Source organism: Mauremys mutica, chromosome 6, assembly GCF_020497125.1.
Source record: "Mauremys mutica isolate MM-2020 ecotype Southern chromosome 6, ASM2049712v1, whole genome shotgun sequence".
In the NCBI taxonomy this organism is placed as follows: domain Eukaryota; kingdom Metazoa; phylum Chordata; order Testudines; family Geoemydidae; genus Mauremys; species Mauremys mutica.
In genome coordinates, this window is record NC_059077.1 from 5,686,839 (window position 1) to 5,707,232 (window position 20,394).

General features: G+C 41.0%; 1 protein-coding gene across 5 annotated transcripts in view; it reads left to right on the forward strand.

Annotated features, from left to right (window-relative positions):
* Window positions 1-20,394, forward strand: part of KIAA1328 (KIAA1328 ortholog) — a 250,571-nt gene that overhangs the window by 213,987 nt on the left and 16,190 nt on the right. For 4 of the 5 annotated variants that reach the window (XM_045020559.1, XM_045020558.1, XM_045020560.1 and 1 more), the window contains one exon: window positions 4,925-5,033. In XM_045020559.1, coding sequence (XP_044876494.1) covers window positions 4,925-5,033 — 109 coding nt within the window. Of the gene's footprint in view, window positions 1-4,924; window positions 5,034-9,551; window positions 9,661-20,394 lie in introns of those variants that run through there. The other variant, XM_045020561.1, reaches the window with a different exon arrangement.

A 20,394-nucleotide genomic window follows, 5' to 3' on the forward strand; every position in this document is an offset into this window, starting at 1 on the left:
GGTGGTGTCGCATTTCTAGGTTAGCCAGGATATCTTCCTCCCGGTGTTCTATCTGATGCCTCACATGACCAATGAGGAGAGGCGGCTGCATACTCTGGATGTCTAGTGTGCCCTGTCATTCTACCTGGAGCACACCAAGCCCTTCTGCAGATCGACCCAGCTCTTTATTGCAATCACTGATAGGATGAAGGGCCTTCCAGGTTCTTCTCAGTGGATTTTGAATTGCATCATCACCTGCATCCGTACTTGTTACAAGTTGGTGCAGGCTGTTCCTCCACCAGTAGTGAAGGCTCACTCGACTAGGCCTCAGGCATCTTTGGCTGTCTTCCTAGCACATGTCCCTATCCCAGGACATCTGCAGGGCCGTGATGTGGTCTTCGGAACACACGTTCACGACCCATTACTCCATCACTCAGCAGGCCAGAGATGACGCTGGCTTTGGTAGAGCTGTGTTGCAATCGACACATCCATGAACTCCTACCTGCCTCCAGTGGTACTGCTTGGGAGCCACCTACAATGGAATGGACATGAGCAAGCACTCGAAGAAGAAAAGACAGTTACCTTTTCGTAACTGTTGTTCTTTGAGATGTGTTGCTCATGTCCATTCCATGACCCGCCCTCCTTCCCCACTGTCGGAGTTTCCAGCAAGAATGAACTGAGGGTGGGGGGAGCCGGCAATGCCCCTTATACCGGTGCATACACGCGCCACTCCAGAGGTGCGCCAGAATCGGTCCCCTACGGATAGCACTGAGGGAAAAACTTCTAGCACCGGTGCATGTGGCAAGCACACACACCTACAATGACCTCTGATTCGCTGTATTTTTCTTTTTCAGTGCAATTAGTCTAATATGCCTTGAATGTAGCAGTGGCAGCAGATTCACATGGCTTTGATGTAGCCACAGTGGTTTGTAGAATGGACTTCCATCTTGAGCAGTCCCTTGCAAGTTTTCTTCCTTCGGCAAGAGTCTATACAGAAGGATGTAGGCTTCCTAAATCCCTCAAAACTGCATTTTCCAACCTCATTCATGGTCAGCCTCATGCTTCACTTCCTTTGACCTCAGCTCTATAAGCCTTCTGTAAAACCGTATCTTCTTCTGCACATTGGATGTGCACCATTGCAGTCATCTTGTTCTCAACTGGTGCAAGGCGGTAACTTGACAGGATCTTCTTAACTTCTCCTTGTTTGTGACTAAATCAAACCAAATGTTAATACTTCATAATGTTTTACACTGAAATCTGTTTAGTTTCCTCTCCTCAGCTGTTCTTAATGGCCATGTTTCTGCCCCATAGAACAGTCATCATCACTTGCTCCTTGGATGCTTGTATCTTAGTTGTCACACAGACATCCCACAGCCCAAGCAGATGTGCTTTGAAGTGCTGAAATGCCATTGATATGAGGCTGATCCAACCTGTGACTTTCTTTGGATATAAACCCTCCTGCTGTCAACCAGCTACCCAGATAGATAAAGCTATTCAGCCATTCACTGTCCTTGCCATCTACATGCAGTGCTGGCAGGTCATAGATTTCCATTTTATAGGAGGTATGTATGTATAGGGGAGGGATATACATTTTATAGGAGGTATGTATGTATAGGGGAGGTATGTATGGGGGGAGGGATAGCTCAGTGGTTTGAGCATTGGCCTACTAAACCCTGGGTTGTGAGTTCAATCCTTGAGGGGGCCACTTAGGGATCTGGGGCAAAAATCAATACTTGGTCCTGCTAGTGAAGGCAGGGGGCTGGACTCAATGACTTTTCAAGGTCCCTTCCAGTTCTAGGAGATTGGTATATCTCCTATTATTATTATTATTATTTTTTATAGCTTCGGTTTTATCACCATTGATCTTAAATCCCATAGATTCTGCAGTTTTTAAGAGCTCTTCCAGCATTAGCTGTAGTTGGGCAGTAGTCTCTCCAAGTAAGTTAATGTCTTCTGTATACTTGAGATGAATCTGTAAATCTCAATGTTCGACTTTGGCCTCAATCAGTTTTGTCATCAGACAGTCTATTACAACCTTAAATAAAGTAGGTGGGAGAACTCATTCCTTGGTGTACTCCTGATTTTACTGAAAACCAGTTTGTAATACGATTGTTGACCTCATACAGCTAAGTGTACCGCAATACGGTTCCTCCACTAGGCACACTAAATCCTCAGGCACCGCAAACTGGCATAGTAGTATCCACAGGCCTGATTGATTGATTGGAGCCAAAGGCAGCTGCAAAGGCCTATAAATGCAATGTTAACTTCCTCTTGTCGCTCTAGTAGTTTTTCAGTAACATTCTACAGAATGTATATAGCATGGATTGTAAATCGACCTGTATGGAAACGGCACTGGTTGTCTCTCATTTTGGGGTTGAGACAGTATTTCAGTCAGTTCAGTAGAATAATCATAAACACCTTCTCTGGGACTAACAGCGGTGATATTCCCCTTTAATTTGAGCAAGCTGATTGCTCTCCTTTTTTTGAAAAAAGGAATGATGCAGCCCCTTTTCCAATATTCTGGAATGTGGCAGGTTTCCTAAACTTTTAAGAGAACTATGGAGCCAGTGAATTAAATCCGAGCTTCCTTTCTTTAGCAGTTCTGGTGAAATGTTGTCAAGAGCAGGTACTTTATCATTTCTTAACTGTTTGACTACAGGCATCACTATGCCTTGTTATGCAGTAAGAATAAAATGCTTCAGCCTTCTCCGACACTGAGATATTAATACTTTCTCTCACATTCATTGTGTTTCTTTATTTCCTCAGTGTTGTTTTCTCAAAATCTAATACTCTTGTGCCACTATTCTGTGAAGTTTTTCTTCTCTGTTGATTCACATGATTTGTTTTCTCGTGTTTGATTTTTCATCCCTACTAATTGTGCATAGGCTTGGAGATCATTTGTTTTAGCATGCATGTCTCTATGGGTATGGGATAGCTACTTGGTGTCATCTGCAAAGTCAGAGTTCTCTAACTTCTGTGTGGAAGTCCATTGTATGCCCCTGTTCTGCGGTCTTAATGCTTTCTGGGACTGACATAGAAGAGGTTTGATATTTGACATATCTTGGTGGAACAGCTGGAGATATTAAAGCCAGAATCATGAAAACCAGACATGCCTTTGTAGCTCTAAAGCCAAGCTAGAGAAATAGAAATCTTGCCCTCCAAACTGAAGTTTGAGTATTTAACACCATTGTACAGTCAGTCTTACTATATGGTGCTGAAACTTGGAGGCTTATTAAGACCTTACTATTTAAACTCCAAGTTTTCATAAATAGCTGCCTTAGACAAATCTTTAATATCAGATAGTCAGAAGAAATCACAAATAACTCTGGAGGAGGATGAAACAGAAACGGATAGGACAGGAAATTATGGAACAAAAATAGAGATGGCTAGGACATACATGGAGTAGAGACAGGTATTGAGCTGGAATTACCAGGACAAGAAATTATGAGATAGACTAAGGACAACATGGGAACACACGGTAGAAGCAGAAGTGAAAGCTATCAGAATGACATTGGAAGACACCAAGACTGCAGCAGTAGACCAGCAAAGATGGAAGGCAGTGATGAAGGCCCTATTTCAGCATGGGCTAGAAAGGCATAAGAGAGAGGAAGAGAGACTGCTCTGTGAACCTGTTTCTGGATATGTTTTATTCAACAAGGGCAAGCAAGAGGTCCCCAGTCTTTTATTGTGGATGCACCTTTTGCCATGGATGGTGGTCCCAAGTTGCTAGGGGCACCTGGGTAACATGCATTGCCATGGTAATTCTAAGAATTCCTTGAGCAGTAATTACCTGTTTGTTCTTGCCACTCAGTGCTAACACATAGTGTAGTAGAGTGAAGCTGGAGGAACTTTATTCTTTTTTAAGCCACCACCAAAACACTAATTCAGTTGTTCTTACAATAGGACTTGATTGTGTGTGTGTATGTGTCTGTGTCTGTCTGTGCGTGCGCGTATTTGAACCCTCAGTACATTTTCAAATAATGTTGAGTCTCACTGGCATCCAGAAAACTATGGAAATTCAGTATTAGCTGAAATCCATCGTTGATTTCTCACTATGATTTCAGCATACATGACAGGTAGTATTACCCATTGTTCAGAAAACTATAAAATACTTAGGCACAATGGTGATACTTAATAGTCAAGCTTCTAATTTCTGCTGACACTTGGTTGTCACACATTTAATGTTTGATTAGGCAGTGTTTAGAGCAAAGAGCGGGGGCACTGGCAATCAGAATGTACAGGAATTGCCATACTGGATTAGACCAGTGGCCCATCTAGTCCAATAGCCTGTCATGTATATTCCTAGCTCTGCCACTGACTTTCTGTGCAGCCTCAGACAAGTCACTTAACTTTAATTTGCCCATTTGGAAATCATCCTTACCAGTAATCCTTACCAACTTCACAAGGGTGCTGGGAGGTGTTAATCATTGTTTGTGGTGCTCTAATGAAAGGCATTGTAGTAAGCTAAGTGCAAAATGTTATTACATTTTTGGGAGGGAAGGAGAGAGGGACAGACCAAGAGTTTTGGGGGTTTGGATTCATATATTCATATGGTGATACTTAAAGAGAAGACAAGGGAAATGTAACTTCTTGTGGAAGCTCATGAGAGCTGCAGCTTTAAACTAAAATTGGTACGGTGGACATTCCAAGCCATGATGGCAATGCAAGTCTGTCAAACTTTGGAAACATGGTAGTAATATACAGACTGCAATGGATGGTATATTATGAAACTATAATTCAGCATGATCCTGAAAATGCATTCTATTCACAGCACCTGTCAACCGGTAACAGATCCTTTGGTTGCGGTCTCACTGTATATACAGTACCCTGTAGAGTGGCACAACTTTTGGGCCTTGTGTTATGTAATAATGCAAACAGTGAAGGAGCTGTCCAAAACTTTTGAGCCTGTAATACCCAGCTTGATTGCCTCTTCTCCTTTCCACAGGGACAGCGTCAGGATCTAGAAAGGATGCAGCTACATCTCCTGTACTGACAGGCAGCAAAAAAGAGCTTGTAACCACAGCCACATCACCAATCCAGCATGACACATCACGGTAAGATGCTGGGTAATCTCTGGTTTAAGATTCTGCAAAGGCAACCATCATATTCCCCAAGATACAGCGAAGTGGCTGAGTTTCTGTGATATTTCATGTTAACGCAAGCTGGATAATATAAACTAAAAACTGCCATGTCCTTTGGCATTTATAGTAAGCCTTAAATTGCTTGTTAGAATAAGAAAAGCAGGAATATACCAAGTTCTAACATTTAAATTTTACTTAGATTTTGAACGGAAAATTCCAGATCCTGACACATTAAATACATTTGTAAATAGTTTAAAGGGATGGCATTAACCCTGGTTAGGTTTTAAATCCACTTGAAGATTTTAATCCCCCTCCCCCTCATATTTTTCCCCATATTTTATCAAATGCCATTTCTTTTAAATATCTTGTACAAATGTTATTTGAAGTTTAATGACAAGCTACAAAATCACATTAAGTCAGCAATTCCTGATGATACTATACGTCAGCTAGAAAGGCTTTGGGAGAGCAGCATTATCGCTCTTTTTCCAAAGAAAAAGAAGAAAGCAGAATTGTTGTTACCCTTATTGGACTGAAAAACAACTTTTTGAGGGATTACAATTCTAGGCATGAGTATTTAAAAAAACCAAACCAACACCACCTCGCCTTTACACTTTGTGTCAACAGAATCTTTAGTTAATCTAGTTGAGTCAGTCTATGGTAATATAGGATTATACAGTGTTCTAGAATACTAGTTTGATTGCTCTGTGCCACAGGTGACTAAAATGTAGGACACAGTTCACAAGAAGAGTTACAAATTACTTGAAGAAACTGAAGGGCTTGGCAGTTGAATCAGGGTTTAATAATTTTTTTTAACCAAATGGACTAAGTTCTATATCATCTCTACATTCTTGGGAGAGGCTGGCAGTTTATTTCTATCTTCTGAGGAAACTTGTGATATATAATAGGTGAAAACCATTATTAATATTACAAATTTCTACTTATTCAATAACATAAACAACATTTTTAAAAAAAAGGATGATATTTCTGGAAGGATATAAAACCTAGGTAGATAGAAGGGTTCTGTTTTCCACAGCTACATGTTTAAACAAACAAAAAAGCACAAAACTGCAATAAAGCATTATCTTCAGAAGCCAGCATTGTCTAATGATGAGTGTCTGTGAGATATCCTTGGGTATTTTCTAGTGACAATTTAGAAACAAGTTTGAAACTCCCCTACAAGCAATGAGGAGAAGGTATAAGGTAACTGTAGAAATCAAGTCATACAGAAAAAGGAATCTGATTAAAAAAAACAGAAGGCCCATACTAACCGCATGGGAGCATAAAATAATCATTGAGATATAACATTAAAAATTGTCACATACAGAAGTGATCAGTCAAATAAATCTGATTAGTCAATCGCATATTAGGGAATAAAAAAACCTGACAAATTCCAGGCTTCTCGATGATCTTTCCTTTTCTCTCTCTGTGTTGGTACTCTGTGTAAGTGTAACTGACTGGGTTAAACAGCCATGTTGTGCTTTTCCTTACTCATGGGCTTCTCTGATTGAAAATGGTAAATGGACAAGTGTTTCTGTGAAGGTCTAAAGCTGATCTTATTCTTCATCAAGAAACCTGCATGCATAGTCTGAATTTATCACTGAATGATTACAAGCTCAGACTGCAAGTTTAACTCACTAAATTAATCAATACTGAGAATTATAGCTCTTTTGTGCCACTAAAGTTAAGGGTCTGTCAGCACGTTTTTTATAATCCACAATTTGGGAGATTAAGTTTAACTACAACAGTTTTCTTGGGACTGAAACTTGCTGTACAAAGCCTGAGCCTAAGAACATATTTAATTCATCTGCAGTAGATGTAATCTAATTATTTTTCACTATTTAAACTTATAGGGGCTAGATTCAGTTCAGATTTATGCCAGCCCTAACTAGCATAAATCCTGGCATAGAGCAGCAGTAGTAGAAAATCTACCAGGAACAAGGTGTTAGAAAGTGTCTGCAACCCCCCTGCCAATGAGGGGCACAAGGGTGCTAGCACAGAAACTGAGGGATGCTGGTTGGATAAGCAGGCATGGCTAGGGTGGCTAGAAGATGTGCTGGTTCTGTAGCCTCTCTTGGCAGTGTTCCAGTGGAGCCCTCCCTTGGTGTTAAATTCGCCTTCCCTGAGAAAGACAGAAATGGTACTACCTCCTGAATCACCCCTGGGGCCAAAAACTGGCTGTAGGTTTTAGAAATAGAGGAGTTGTGTTTTGAGATGCTTAGTAGTCTTAATTCTAGATGCCCAAGATTTGTCTTCCAGAATGAACATTAATAAGCTACTTTTAAGGGGTATTAGATGGACCCTATTTCGGTAGCTGAGATATTGACATTGGAAAGTAGCTTACATGCATGCCTGCCATGGCACAGCCTGGTGTGTTAAATTTAAACTACTTGCAAGTCAGATGTCTACATCTGTGCAAATGTCTCCAGGTTTGGTTCACAGCAGGTATGGGAAGCTTTTCCCTTGCATATCCTGACGTTTTTAAATCCTGGTTGATGCAGGCTCAGCTTTCATTGCAAACCCATAACCAAGGTTCAGGTTGGGCAGACTCTAACAATGGGCTAGTAGCCTTATTGGAAGAAGAGTGAACCCTGTTTCTGTCCTAAGAGCATAATTTCTTTGCCTGCTATAGAGAATCATCCTCTTAGGTGGCCAGGAGTGACTGCAGAATCTGTTCACCCCCCTCGCTCCCTTCCTGTTTTCCAGAGGCAAGGCAGTATTTTTGGCTGTGACCTACAAGGAAATGTCAGTAGGGAAGGAAGCCTTGAAATAGAGACTATGACCTTTATTAAACCTCATATCACAATCGTAATTTTACATTTCCCACTAAGGTGTTGTTTACACTACACAAGTTTTGTTGATGCATGTTACACCAACAATCAAAAACTGGTATAATTACATAGCTTGTGCATATTCACACAATGCTCCTTCTGTCGGCAGGGCACATCCACAGTTGGTGCTCTAGCATCAACAGAGAGAACAGTGCACTGTGGGTAGTTATCCCACTATGCTATTCACCACCTTCTGCAGCTAAGAGTTGTGGGAAGGCGGAATGGATCACAGTGCATCATGGATGCATGTTCAACGTCCCATGATGCAGTTTTTTCCATCCCATAGAATCATAGAAATTTAGGGTTGGAAGGGACCTCAGGAGGTCATCTAGTCCAACCCCCTGCTCAAAGCAGGACCCAACACCAACTAAATCATCCCAGCCAGAGCTTTGTCAAGCCGGGCCTTAAAAACATCTAAGGATGCAGATTCCACCACCTTCCTAGGTAACCCATTCCAGTGCTTCACAAACCCCCTAGTGAAATAAGTTTTCCTAATAGCCAACCTAGCCCTCCCCCACTGCATCTTGAGACTATTGCTCCTTGTTCTGTCATCTGCTGCCACTGAGAACAGCCGAGCTCCATCCTCTTTGGAAACCCCCTTCATGTAGTTGAAGGCTGCTATCATCTTGCGACAGAGTACATTAATAGAAAGGGGTACTTCTCTATGGTATTGCGGGCACTTGTGGTTCTGCAATTAAAAAAAGGGTCCTGATGCGCAGTACCACCAGATGACTCTGCCGTGTGTTCTATGTAGTCTTCCAATTCGACCTCCTCGTCCATGTTTTCATTCTCGGGATTGAGCCCATTGTCTCCAGCCTCGCCAAAGTATCCACGGGGCTCTTGGCAGTGGAGGTGGAGTCACCGCTGAGGACGGTGTCAAGCTCCTTATAGAAGCGGCAGATCTTTGGCCCAGCACAGAGCGGTGGTTTGACTCCCTTGCCTTCTGGTACGCCTAACTGAGCTACTCTATCTTCACACGGCACTGATGTGTGTCCCATTCATAGCCCTTATCCAACATGCCATGAGAAATCTGACTATAGCTATCAAAGTTCTTATGGCTGGAGCAGAACTGGGACTGCACAGCCTCTTCCCACAGTGCCAGCAGATCCAGCAACTCAGGTGGGCTCCAAGCGGCAGAGCGTTTTCTGCATGGAGCCGCCATGGTCAGCTGGGAAGATGCACTGTGAGCTCCCCATGCTGACTTCTGTCGACAAAACTGTAGTGTAGACAAGGCCTAAGTGAAGGGATTCAAGAAGGTTTTACAGTAACTAGGCCTCAGCTCGGATATAACAGACCTCTGATTTCAGCAAAACAAATGGCCTGTTGCAAAATACAGATATAATGACAGGTTTCAGACTAGCAGCCGTGTTAGTCTGTATCCGCAAAAAAAAATAAAAAAAAAAATAACAGGAGTACTTGTGGCACCTTAAAGACTAACAAATTTATTTTAGCATGAGCTTTCGTGAGCTAAAGCTCACTTCTTCGGATGCATAGAATGGAACACACAGACAGGAGATAAATAAGTATAAATATCTCCTGTCTGTGTGTTCCTTTCTATGCATCCGAAGAAGTGAGCTTTAGCTCACGAAAGCTCATGCTAAAATAAATTTGTTAGTCTTTAAGGTGCCACAAGTACTCCTGTTTTTTTTTTTTTTTTTTACAGATATAATGGTTATAAGTGAAAATATAAAGTCAGACACTTTCCTCAGACACACCAGTTGTGCAGCTGGCTCCATGCAGAAAACTACTTCATCTGCACTGATCCCCACTGAAGCCTTTGGGGCACCATGAAGGCTCAGGAGTGTCTCCCCATGCAGATGCAGTGTCGTGGCCTGACTTGGTGAGTCCGAAGACTGTGCCGACCAGTCAAAGCCAAAAAGAAGCTAGAAGGTTTTGAATAGAATCGGAGAACTTTGCTGAAATGCAGTCTCTTTCTCTCTCACGGCAACTAAGTAAAATTATTTCTGCTGAGTTTAGGTACAGTCAGATGAATTTAAGAGATTGGGTGATAACCTGGAGTTTTAGTATTAATCCTAAATTTTCTAGCTGCAGCTTTAAATCAGGCCTTTAATGCTAACTGAATGTATGTTTTTGGAGTTGAGTTTCTTTTAAATCACTTTTATTTCAATGTCTAAAAGTTCCTGCAACATGTATATTAAATAACAACCCATCTATACTATTATCAGTTAGACCACAAAGGCCTTTTGGAATTTTACCAACAGATTATATTGTGTTAATTTGTGTTTGGGGGGATTTTAAAAACAGAATTACTTACCCAATTGCCCAACACATCTCACATGAGGAAGATGAGTATTCAGGGACCTTGCAGCAAATTAATATTTGATGTCAAATGTAATGCACAGAGTATTTTTAACAGCACACATTGGCATGCTCTCCAGTCGATCCATTATACTGAATACTTATAAATAAAACACGGATGTGAGAAAGCATTAACTTTGCATATACAGTAGCTGCTTTTGAGATGCAAGTGCCACGGATGCCTAAATATGTTTCTGCTCTTAAAATGTTATACTGTACTAAGTTCTTCCTCCTATAGAGATCTTGTAGAAGCAAAAACTTCTGAAGGAAAGGAAATGTTTTTTTCCTGGTATCAGACACAATTTAAGATTCAAAAGGAGAAAAAAAGTCTTCCACTCCATGCCCAACTTATAAACATTTTAAGGAATTAAGAGGGGGTGTGGAGAGGGGCGGTGAATGAGGTGGCGAACATGATAGGAGACAAGTTTTCTCTGTTCCCCAAGGAGAGCTAACAGCACGAAAAGTCCAATATAGTTGCATATGCGAGTGATAAAACCAGACGTTGGCAAATTAATCTCTCTTATTCACAGTGTAGGCTGTTAATTGTTCTCTCTGCTGGCTGTCGATATAATGTGAAATTTTCATTCCCCATTCAAGATGGAAAAAGTTGTGGCTGAAAATGTTAACATTTGCATTTTTATTTGTTGATTTATTTAAAGGACAGCCTCTCTTACAGCAATCCATCACTCAGTGACACCCCAAATATGAATAATGTATTGTAGACTTGCGGTTACAATGTGTAATAAGTGCCAGAGACAGTAGAAGAATGTTAACTATGTTGCAAATGTAATATTTATCGACTCATAGTTTATTGCTTTCGAGGTTCAATAATACTGGCCATAGGACATTAATATCACTTATCTTGATTTTAGTTGGGCACCTCTGTATGTAGAAATAACCTATCTATTTCATGCTTACAAAATAAATGTGAAAATTACAACACTGGTTTACTTTACTTAGAGCTTGCAGTGCTCCTTTTCTGCCATCTCATTTATTTGTATCCACACCAATCCCAACCCAATCAGTCGACCCAAATGGTAAGCACCTTGACACTCTTTATTCAGGGGCCTTGTGGAATGGATGAACTGTGTTGAAACACAAATTCTGACCTGGACTAGATTTGGACCATGTCTCTACTTCTGTTTCAAAGCAGTTGGAAAGGGGGCCATAAGTGAATTTTCTGTTGCATTTGCCTGAAAAGGCAATGGCTGAGATTGTAATGCCGATAGCTTGCCTCTTGATAATGCATGCATACAAAATCGGTTTTTGTCTTTTATCAAATCATAGAGATGGAAAAATCTGATTAGATCAACAATTTGTATGGTGTAAAATTATGTTTGGGGACACTAGGAGGGTGTTAATTTTAAAAAATCAGGCAAAAGAACCAAGCGCTTTTGGAAGGTTGGCATTGGAAAGTCAGATTTGTTTTCAAAACCAAAATGTTCCTGGTTTAATAGGTAAAGGGAAAAAATGATCTGATTTTTGCCACATCTTAGATATGCTGCCGTAGCAAACTGATATGCATCATCAGTTGCATCTTCAGTATTTGCACCACCATGCTGCTTCTGAAAATGATGGAGACAGGGGAAGGACCACTCCACATCTGCAATGTATATTAGTGTGGCTAAAATCCCCAGGCCAGATAAACGTAGATGAGAACCTAAAACTGGAATAAGAAAACAAGTTAAACACTGGGAGATTTGTGACCTGGGGCTGAAAACAGCCTTCATCCTAGGAAACATACTCTTGGGAGACCCTGGAATTGGGTTTAACCATGAGAATTCCATGCTTAATTATATTTAACGCTGTAATCACCAGCTTAATTGTGAAACGGTATTAGGTACATATACCTGAGGTTATCTAATCTCAAACATGAACAGAGACTATTTATTATTTTTGTTATGAGTACAGAGAACACTTGCTTGCACCAAAGGGTACTGACAGCTGCTTGGTGATGGCAGTTTTGTTGTGTCCATTGCAGACAACGAAAATCACACCAGGAAATTCTGACTCCCAGCGCAAAAGGATTAATGTTAATTAGTAACTGTCGGCTGTAATTGTCACCCTAATCAAAATGCAGAATTATGTATTTCTTAGTTATAAATAACCTTTCTAATTGTACTTGATGTATGCCAGTTTAATCAAAAAGTACACTGGCAAACAGGCAGATATTTGCATTAATCTAGCGCTGGATCTTCACGTTTTTTTGATCGTCTTTTATTCCAAACTTGACTAGTTGGGGGAGGACTATTACAGCTGCATATTCCTTAAACGTTTTCCACCTATTCAGCTGTGTGGATCTGACAGGATTTTATATTAAAATGAGGGGAAATGTCTTTTGGGATTGTTCCATGCAACAGAAACCTTGTCAATTTTTGAAGTAGCTGGCAAGGTTTCCATCGCTCAGTGGTGTGACAATAAGTTGATTATGGTTTGAAAGTAATAATAAGCAAAGGAAAGTAGAGTACAAATAATATTACAAAGCTGGCTTAACCCTTTAGGTCTGCTTCTTAAGATGACACCATTTTTATGCACTGTATGTTTCTTGCACTGGCCTTTCCTACTCGCTCTAAATCCCATGTTAGGTCAAAGGTGAAAGTGGTTTCAGTCTAGTTCCCATTTGTGTGTATAACCAAACCACTAGAGACTTAGAACAATGAAACAAAGAGAAGTGCTCCCTGTCCTCTGGCTCCTCCCCATGCTCTGCTCTCCCCCATCATCAAAAAGCCCCATTCCTAAGCAACAGCTGCCTTTCCAGTTACTGTCCCGTCTTTCTTCTTTCCTTCACTGCCTTTTCTGGCTCAAGTTCGTCTCCTACAGTGGCATTCTGGATCCTCACCCACTTCACTCCACTGAAACTGCTCTCATCTAGGTTTCTCGCAGTCCCTTCTTGGACAAATCTTAAGGCCACTACTCCATCCTCCTCATCCTTGATCTCTCTGCTAATCTGGCATTGTCAATCGTACCCTCTTTCACTACACCTCATCCTTCTTTGGCTGCTATGACAATGTCCTCTGCCGGTTCTCCTCCTAGCACAGTGGCCACTCCTTCATGGCCACTGCTTGGTGGATCCTCCATGCTTTTTTCAATTGCATTCTGTCATCCTGCATTTAGAGGGCCAGCAGTGAAAGATTGTGCAGGAGGAGCTCAAGCTAAATATCACTCATGTTCAAAGCCCTGTGAAAGATGCTTCTATCAGAGGGAGGAGATTTTGCCCCTGCAGTCTGGTTGTGCTCCTGAGAGATCCTACTCTTCCTCCCCCATTTAGCTGGGTAGCAAGGACCCTTGGGACTTGCAACTGTTGGGTGATGCCCAAAAGAGTGTGTGTCCCCTGCCTATTCTGGTCTGGACTCATTGCTCCTGCCATCCTTACAGGAGAAGTGCTCTAACTTTGTAATAAAAATAATTTACCATGGATAGCAATGTCTTTCACAAGGGAATTCGGGGGGAGGGGAGATTGCTGACCTGCTGATGAACCATTTTGCTCTGTTCTTATCTCTTGAAATCCCCAAACCACACATCAGCCAGACAATAAATTACACATTACCATACTTAGTTTCTCTCTCTTTTGAATAGAGACACCACAACTAAGCTCATCTATTTGTATTTTGACTTCCTTTATCATATTAATAACGAATTGGTCAGTATGAAGGCAGGGCTAGTCTAAATGCAGCATCACCACAGGACTGATGTAAAAGAAGCACAAATACTTTTTCCAATTACGAATCATTGGGTTCTAATGGATTCTTAGATAGTGAGCTCTTTGGTGAAGAGAGAGGGTGCGTGTTTACAGCACCTATCACAAAAAGGCCTGATCCTGATTATGTCCAGGGCTACCGGAACATACTTGATGATGTTAACAAAGGAGGTCTGAGAGAGAGGTGAGAGTTGCCCCTGCTGTGGCAAGCCCCTCCCAAGAGTGACACCATTGGTGGGTGGGAACGACAAAGTTTGAGGTGAAGGTGATGTCTCCACTGCTGCTTGAGATGGCCACTGGTCCCTTCTCTACCACCAGGTGTTCTCATTAGCTGGGACCCACAAAGCTGCAGAGGAAATTTGAGGTCTGATTATAGAAATATGCTGATGGCCAATGGTTGCTGCTTATGATGCAGGGAGCACACAGAGGTGTTGCCCATTGTGGTTCCCTCTATCCCGCTCCACCCAGTTGTGACATTAAGACTGGGGCAAAACTGTGCTCTAATAAGGGGTGGAGTTATGTACAGGAGAACCTCAGAGTTACAAACCCCTCGGGAATGCAGGTTGTTAATAACTCTGAACAAAACTTTGATTTTTCAAAAGTTTACAACTGAACATTGATTTTAATACAGCTTTGAAACTTTTACTATACAGAAGAAAAATGCTGCTTTCCCTTTATTGTTTTTTAGTAGTATGTTTTAACGCAGTATTGTACTGTACTCGCTTTTTACTTATTTATTTATTTTTGTCTCTGCTGCTGCCTGATTGCACACTTCCGGTTCCAAATGAGGCATGTGATTGATTGGTCAGTTTGTAACTCTGAGGTTCTACTGTAGTGGAGATTTTTCTGGGGTAGGCATTTGTTTCGTTTTTGGAAGGATGAGTTTTGCATGTGCCTTTATTTGACCACATTAGCCCCTTGTCATTTGATTGCTCTCATGAGGGAGATATTCCTGTTTCCTTAGCAAGTAAGATAGAGCATTAAGCTTTCCTTTTTCATAGGTTGGCATGTGTTATATTAGGTCTTTTTCTTTGATACTTGGCTGGGCAACTACAGATGCCTTGAAGCAATGAATGAATAAAAGTGGGTTGTTGTAGTTACTTGAATAATCCAGGCCAGGTGTTGATGGACAAAGGACATAATCCTTTTGTCATAAGGACAAAATCCTCCCCTGATGAAGAATTTCCAGAGGGTAATAGAGATTGTAGGAAATATGATAGTGTCTAAATCAGGAGAAATTGTCCATCATCCTAACTTTAAAACAAAGGTTTTTGGGGGGGCAGGGGAGTGTCTTTTTTTTTTTAAGTTTCTGTCTGGTTGTACTTCCTTTAGTTAGTGTATCCTCAGTCTTTGTTTATGGTCCTTAATAGAACGGAGAATATTTGGAGAAATACGCATTCATCTCTTAATGTTCTTGGGACAAAAGTCTCTGATGTGAAAAAAATCAAAATCTAAAGCTCCATATGCTGACAATGGTGTGTATCGGGAATAACGTCACTGAAGAAAATTAAGTTACACTAGGGCTAAATGACAAGAGAATCAGGTTCCAACTCGTCAAGAAAAAGATAGGGAAATAGATATTAAGCATACATCTTTGCACACTCAGACATCTGCTATTATTCATGACAACGTTGCATTGCATAGCATGCTGAAAATCTGGAGAACTGTTTAAGGTAGTTAAATCGTTATAGTAGATGCTTCCAGTGTTTCTTGAGGATTGAATCATACAACATGTCTTCCAATGCTTGGCACAAATGTGAAGGGAACTTTAGGAATAGATGAGAGCATAGTCTCCTTTAACCCCACCTCCAGCTGTGGCAAGGAGATTTGTTATGTCAACTTGTGGTTATTCTTTGTTTAAGCTGAATCCATCAATTTCCACCACAGGATGTGACTGATTCTGTTTCTCTTCCTAAATCAGATGGTCCCGTTCAAAAACATACACTCTTGGGTAAATTTGTTTTTGTCACACACTATGACTGGGGTTCTCAAGTTATCTCATCAGTATTCAGTTGAGCTTCTTAAGCAAAACAAAATATCCCCTCCTCCCCCCGATATCACACATTCCACGTTTAATCGCAGACACTGGTTTATCTCATTATTTTGGAACTTAGATTACTCAGTGTAACATACAAGCTTCTCTATCCTTGTCAGTTCTGAGGTTTATATAATAATAATTCAGATGTATTTTATTATTCTGATCAGTTGGTACATTTTTTACTGAAGGTCACAAAGAAAAAGTAAAACTACTGTTTTTACTTTGTTCTGGAAACAATATGATGACTTGGAAGCACAAATATAAAGGAAAAGAAAGCAATTTACTAAAATTGGCTTCTGTCTGTGATTGCTTGGTTCTGCCTGACACGGAGTACCTTTGTGTTTTTTAACTAGCGTCGTATCTTACGTTTTTCTTGCTCCGGTGGCTCTTACTATTCATAAATTTCAAAGGACTTTATATTAATGTAAACATGTCTAAAATGGTTAGTGAGAGCAGCCTCCTAAAATGTATGTATTGAATAATTTAAATTTGTTTTTGTAAAATCAATAAATTAAAAAGCAGAATTCCAAGTCGCTTATAATATTTCCTGTGTGTTTGGGGAATCTTTCAGAAAAGGTTCATAAAGACTCTAATACTATTATACTTTTAACTTTCATTTTTGCTTAATCTTCATTGAATCATCTTTTACTACTTAAAACCAAAATTGGGTTTATTGAAACATTTAAATTTTGATTATTTTTAATAAAGATGTAGAACTATAACCTAATGAAATTACTGGAATGAAATGAGTAACATTTTAAAAAATGTAATAAGCTGAAGACTTGACGATTTTATTAAGTATGTAAAAGGCAAAAGAAAGTCACATTCTTCTGTACGTTTCCCCATGTGTTCCGTCTCAGATCAGCAGGGTGAAACATGCCATGTCAGAAATGACCTTTGCACTGTTGGACTGACTTTTTTAGGTAAATTTCCAGAAGAGTGAGTTCTGCACACAACTCACATTGCCAATAGTACTTGTGTGTGTAACTTCTTGTGCCTGTGATCAAGAGATACTGCTTTCAGCTGAGTGGTAGTGCTGAATTCCAATTTTACTCCTTACAATTCAGAGCCATGAATGTATTTGTAGGGTGTTTGTGTGTCTGTCAATCTATCAGATATCTCTGAAACATAACTTATGAGCAGCTTTACAATTTGTGACTTTGGAAGCATTTTTCTCACTCTTGGAAATAAAATCCTTTCTACACTGTGCACGTTGACTGATAATTCAGTGTTGCACCAGAACCACTCTTGAACCCACGTGCCTGCACATGGATCTATTGGGAACTCCCTGGGAGCTCAAGGTACTGAGCGTTTGTTCCAACAGGGGGCACTGTCTCGGTTAAGGAAACTAGGGTATCCTCAGTGCTCCAGCATTCATTTCCTTTCTGACCTGTGGCTGGTGAAGCAATTTCTGCAAGGATTGCTAAGCATCATCCCATGTGCCTTGCATCCCAACTCTTCCTTGATGCTTTGTAATTGTTGGGTGTGTCCTTATTCTCATGCATACCCTTGGAACTTGAAGACTACACTCCCACGCCATTTTTGGTAGACTTGAAGGATTCAGAGTCAAAATAGCAGGCTGGTCTGATGAGAGAGACCCGAAACCTCAAGACCTGTCAGATCAAATCTCCTTTTACTTGTTCCTCAATCATATCTTACCTCCTAGATTTCCAGATGTGAGAGAGTAGTGTGCCATTTCTTCAGTATAACATGGCAATTCGATATGACAGTGATGGGTACCTAAGAAATGCCTAAATGGGTAGAACATATAGCCCCCCCTCCCCCTTTTAACTATCCAAACATTCCCATGCTTCATCTCTTTGTTTTGTTCTACAGACTTCAGCAGCAAGCCATTTCTACTGGGGCACAAACCGTAACATCACGTGACACTGACTTTACTCAAACCAGAAGATTTTTGTGCCAAGGTTGTAACACTGTATCATGACTTCATTGTATCTGTGTGAAATTTTTAATTTCACGCCCTGCAGACTTCACTGTCTTGCGTGCACTCTTTTCATGTTGTTGCATAGAACCGTAAGTCCCTGGGTTGCATTCATTTTGTATTGGTTTTTGGAGGGTTTTTTTGTAAGTTAAAAGATCTGTTTCCTTTGAGTTTTCTGTATAAAATTAAGTGGGAATTGGTGCTAGAATAACATCCGTTAATTATTCATTCAGTCTTTGGCCTCTGCTGTTGCTACCAATAAGGTTGTCAGCTGTGGTGGTTTTCGTGGTGAGAGCACATCTACTGAGTCTTGCCATTTCATTTTAATCACACAGTAGCTGGGAGCAATTTTTGGTCACTTCCAACCTGGGCTGGATTCAAATAAAGAACCTGGAAGCGAGCGGCTTAATACCAGTCTCCTGAGCCATTCAGACCCTTACTTAATTTTTTTGTAGCATATCCGTGATACCAGGTAGTTCATGACAGAAGTGCAGGGTGTCGACAGGTGTATGGTTTTCGAAAAGTAATCCCGAGGAGCCCAAGAACACCTTTACTAGTTATTGCTGGGAATTAACAGACTAAAACTTCTCTTCCATACCCATCTGTTCAGCTGCAAAAAACAGGTAATTTATCTCAGTGTGACACCTACCACCTGTGTGCAGTTTTTGAAATAGGTTGTTAAAATGCAATGCCTACTGCCCAGGGGAGCCTGGCCCAAAAACCCTACACTCCTGGCTTTACTGCTGGCTTGTTCTAAGGGTGCCTCTAATGCCATGTCAAGTCTGCTGACCTGTTTTGCCCTATCGTGGGTTCTCATGCTCACAGTGTGACTCCTCGCTAGCCCTGTTGTGTCCCCCTTTGACTCCTTTCTAACACGCTGACTTACACTGTGTTGGTGGTACCTGGTTTATTTCTATGGCTATTGTTATACCTCAGTAGCTTCTGCTGAATCATATATATCCTTCTCTTTGATGTATAAAATCTCAGTTAATTTAAACATTACCCCAGACAGCTGCAGGCCAAATGGAGAAGAATGGAACTGCCTTTAGTCCACAGTCCTGTATAACAGAGTACACATCTGGGAGTTTGTCAGAACTTACGTAACAGAATGCTGTTCCTCTAGGGGGTTTGTGTTCACTGCCACAGCTCCAGGCCCATGGTCTCCGGTGGGCATTAGCTTAGTTCAGACATTTACTCTAAGGGAAAACTGCTGGAGGCACTAAGATCAAGTAAAGAGCTGGCAAGTAGGAAAATTCTCTGTTCCAATCCAGCTAATTAAACAAATATGGTTTCTTTTGGTAAGTCACATGGACGTCCTTGTGCCCCTCTCAGCCTACTGAAAGGGGAGTAGAAGAGTGGGGGATGGGATCTCACTGAAAAGCAGCTGCTGTCTGAGCTGAGCTTTCCTGGGTAAATTAATCATTTTTAAACAGTGTGATTGAGCCTGAAGCATATATCAGATCCATCATCAGTGAGATGTAGCATCACAAGGAACATACAATCTTAGGGCCCTATCCAGCAAAGTGCAGAGCACTGTCACTTCCGTGGAAGTTGAAGACACTCTGCTCCATGCAGGATGGGGCCATCTAGCCCAGACAATACAATATAGACACACGAGGCCTTATTCTTCACTGCATTGCTCCAGTTTCATACTAGAATAACTCCAGTAACAGCGATGAAGTGACACTAGTGAAAAATAGGGAGAAATGCTGGCGTGAAGGACACATGTGATGTACTGTGTGATCAGAAAATGGGTTTATCAAAAGGCAGTATAGGAACATTCTTAGTACTCTTTGCTTACTACTAAACTCCATACGGTAATTCCTCAAAACTTCTAACGCATTGTTTCAATCTTGTTGGTTCCTCACCATGTCTTCTGTTTGTGAGTCTCCTCTCATGCCCCAAATTCCATCTGAGGGGTACCCAGCCCATTAATTGAAAATACCAGAGCATTCGTTTTTTGAGTACATACTTTTATTTTATATCAAGGTCTTTCCAGCATCCAAGTGAGCAAGCACTCCTCCCACTCCTCTGCCCTTTCTTGCCCCGTTCCATGACAGCTGACTGCTAACATAAGCATGGGGTTTCCAGCCAGCGTGACTGTGTGTGGCTATCTCCAAGGCCACGCGGTTCCATGGCTCTGAAGCTAGAAGATGTTCACTCTTACCTCCCATGTGTAATTCTAAGTGATGGGTCCTTACCAGGGTCGCCAAATTCATCCATCTGTTGTCTATTTCTGTTCTAAAGACCAAGCAGCCATAAAGCTGAAAACCATGTGGCATTTTGGAATCTTAAGTTTCGGACAAAGCATTTATGAATTATTTATGCCAAATGTGTTTTCAGTAATGTGCAGCATAAAATGGAATGAATGTGTATCCAGACCTGCCCTGAACTCTCCAAAGTGCATGCTGATAAACAGAATGATAACCAAGCATCACTTTTGCCCTGTAAGATTTAGAAGGCAGGCACTTTTCTTTTTGTTTCAACAGTTCTGTTCTTAATCCATGTCA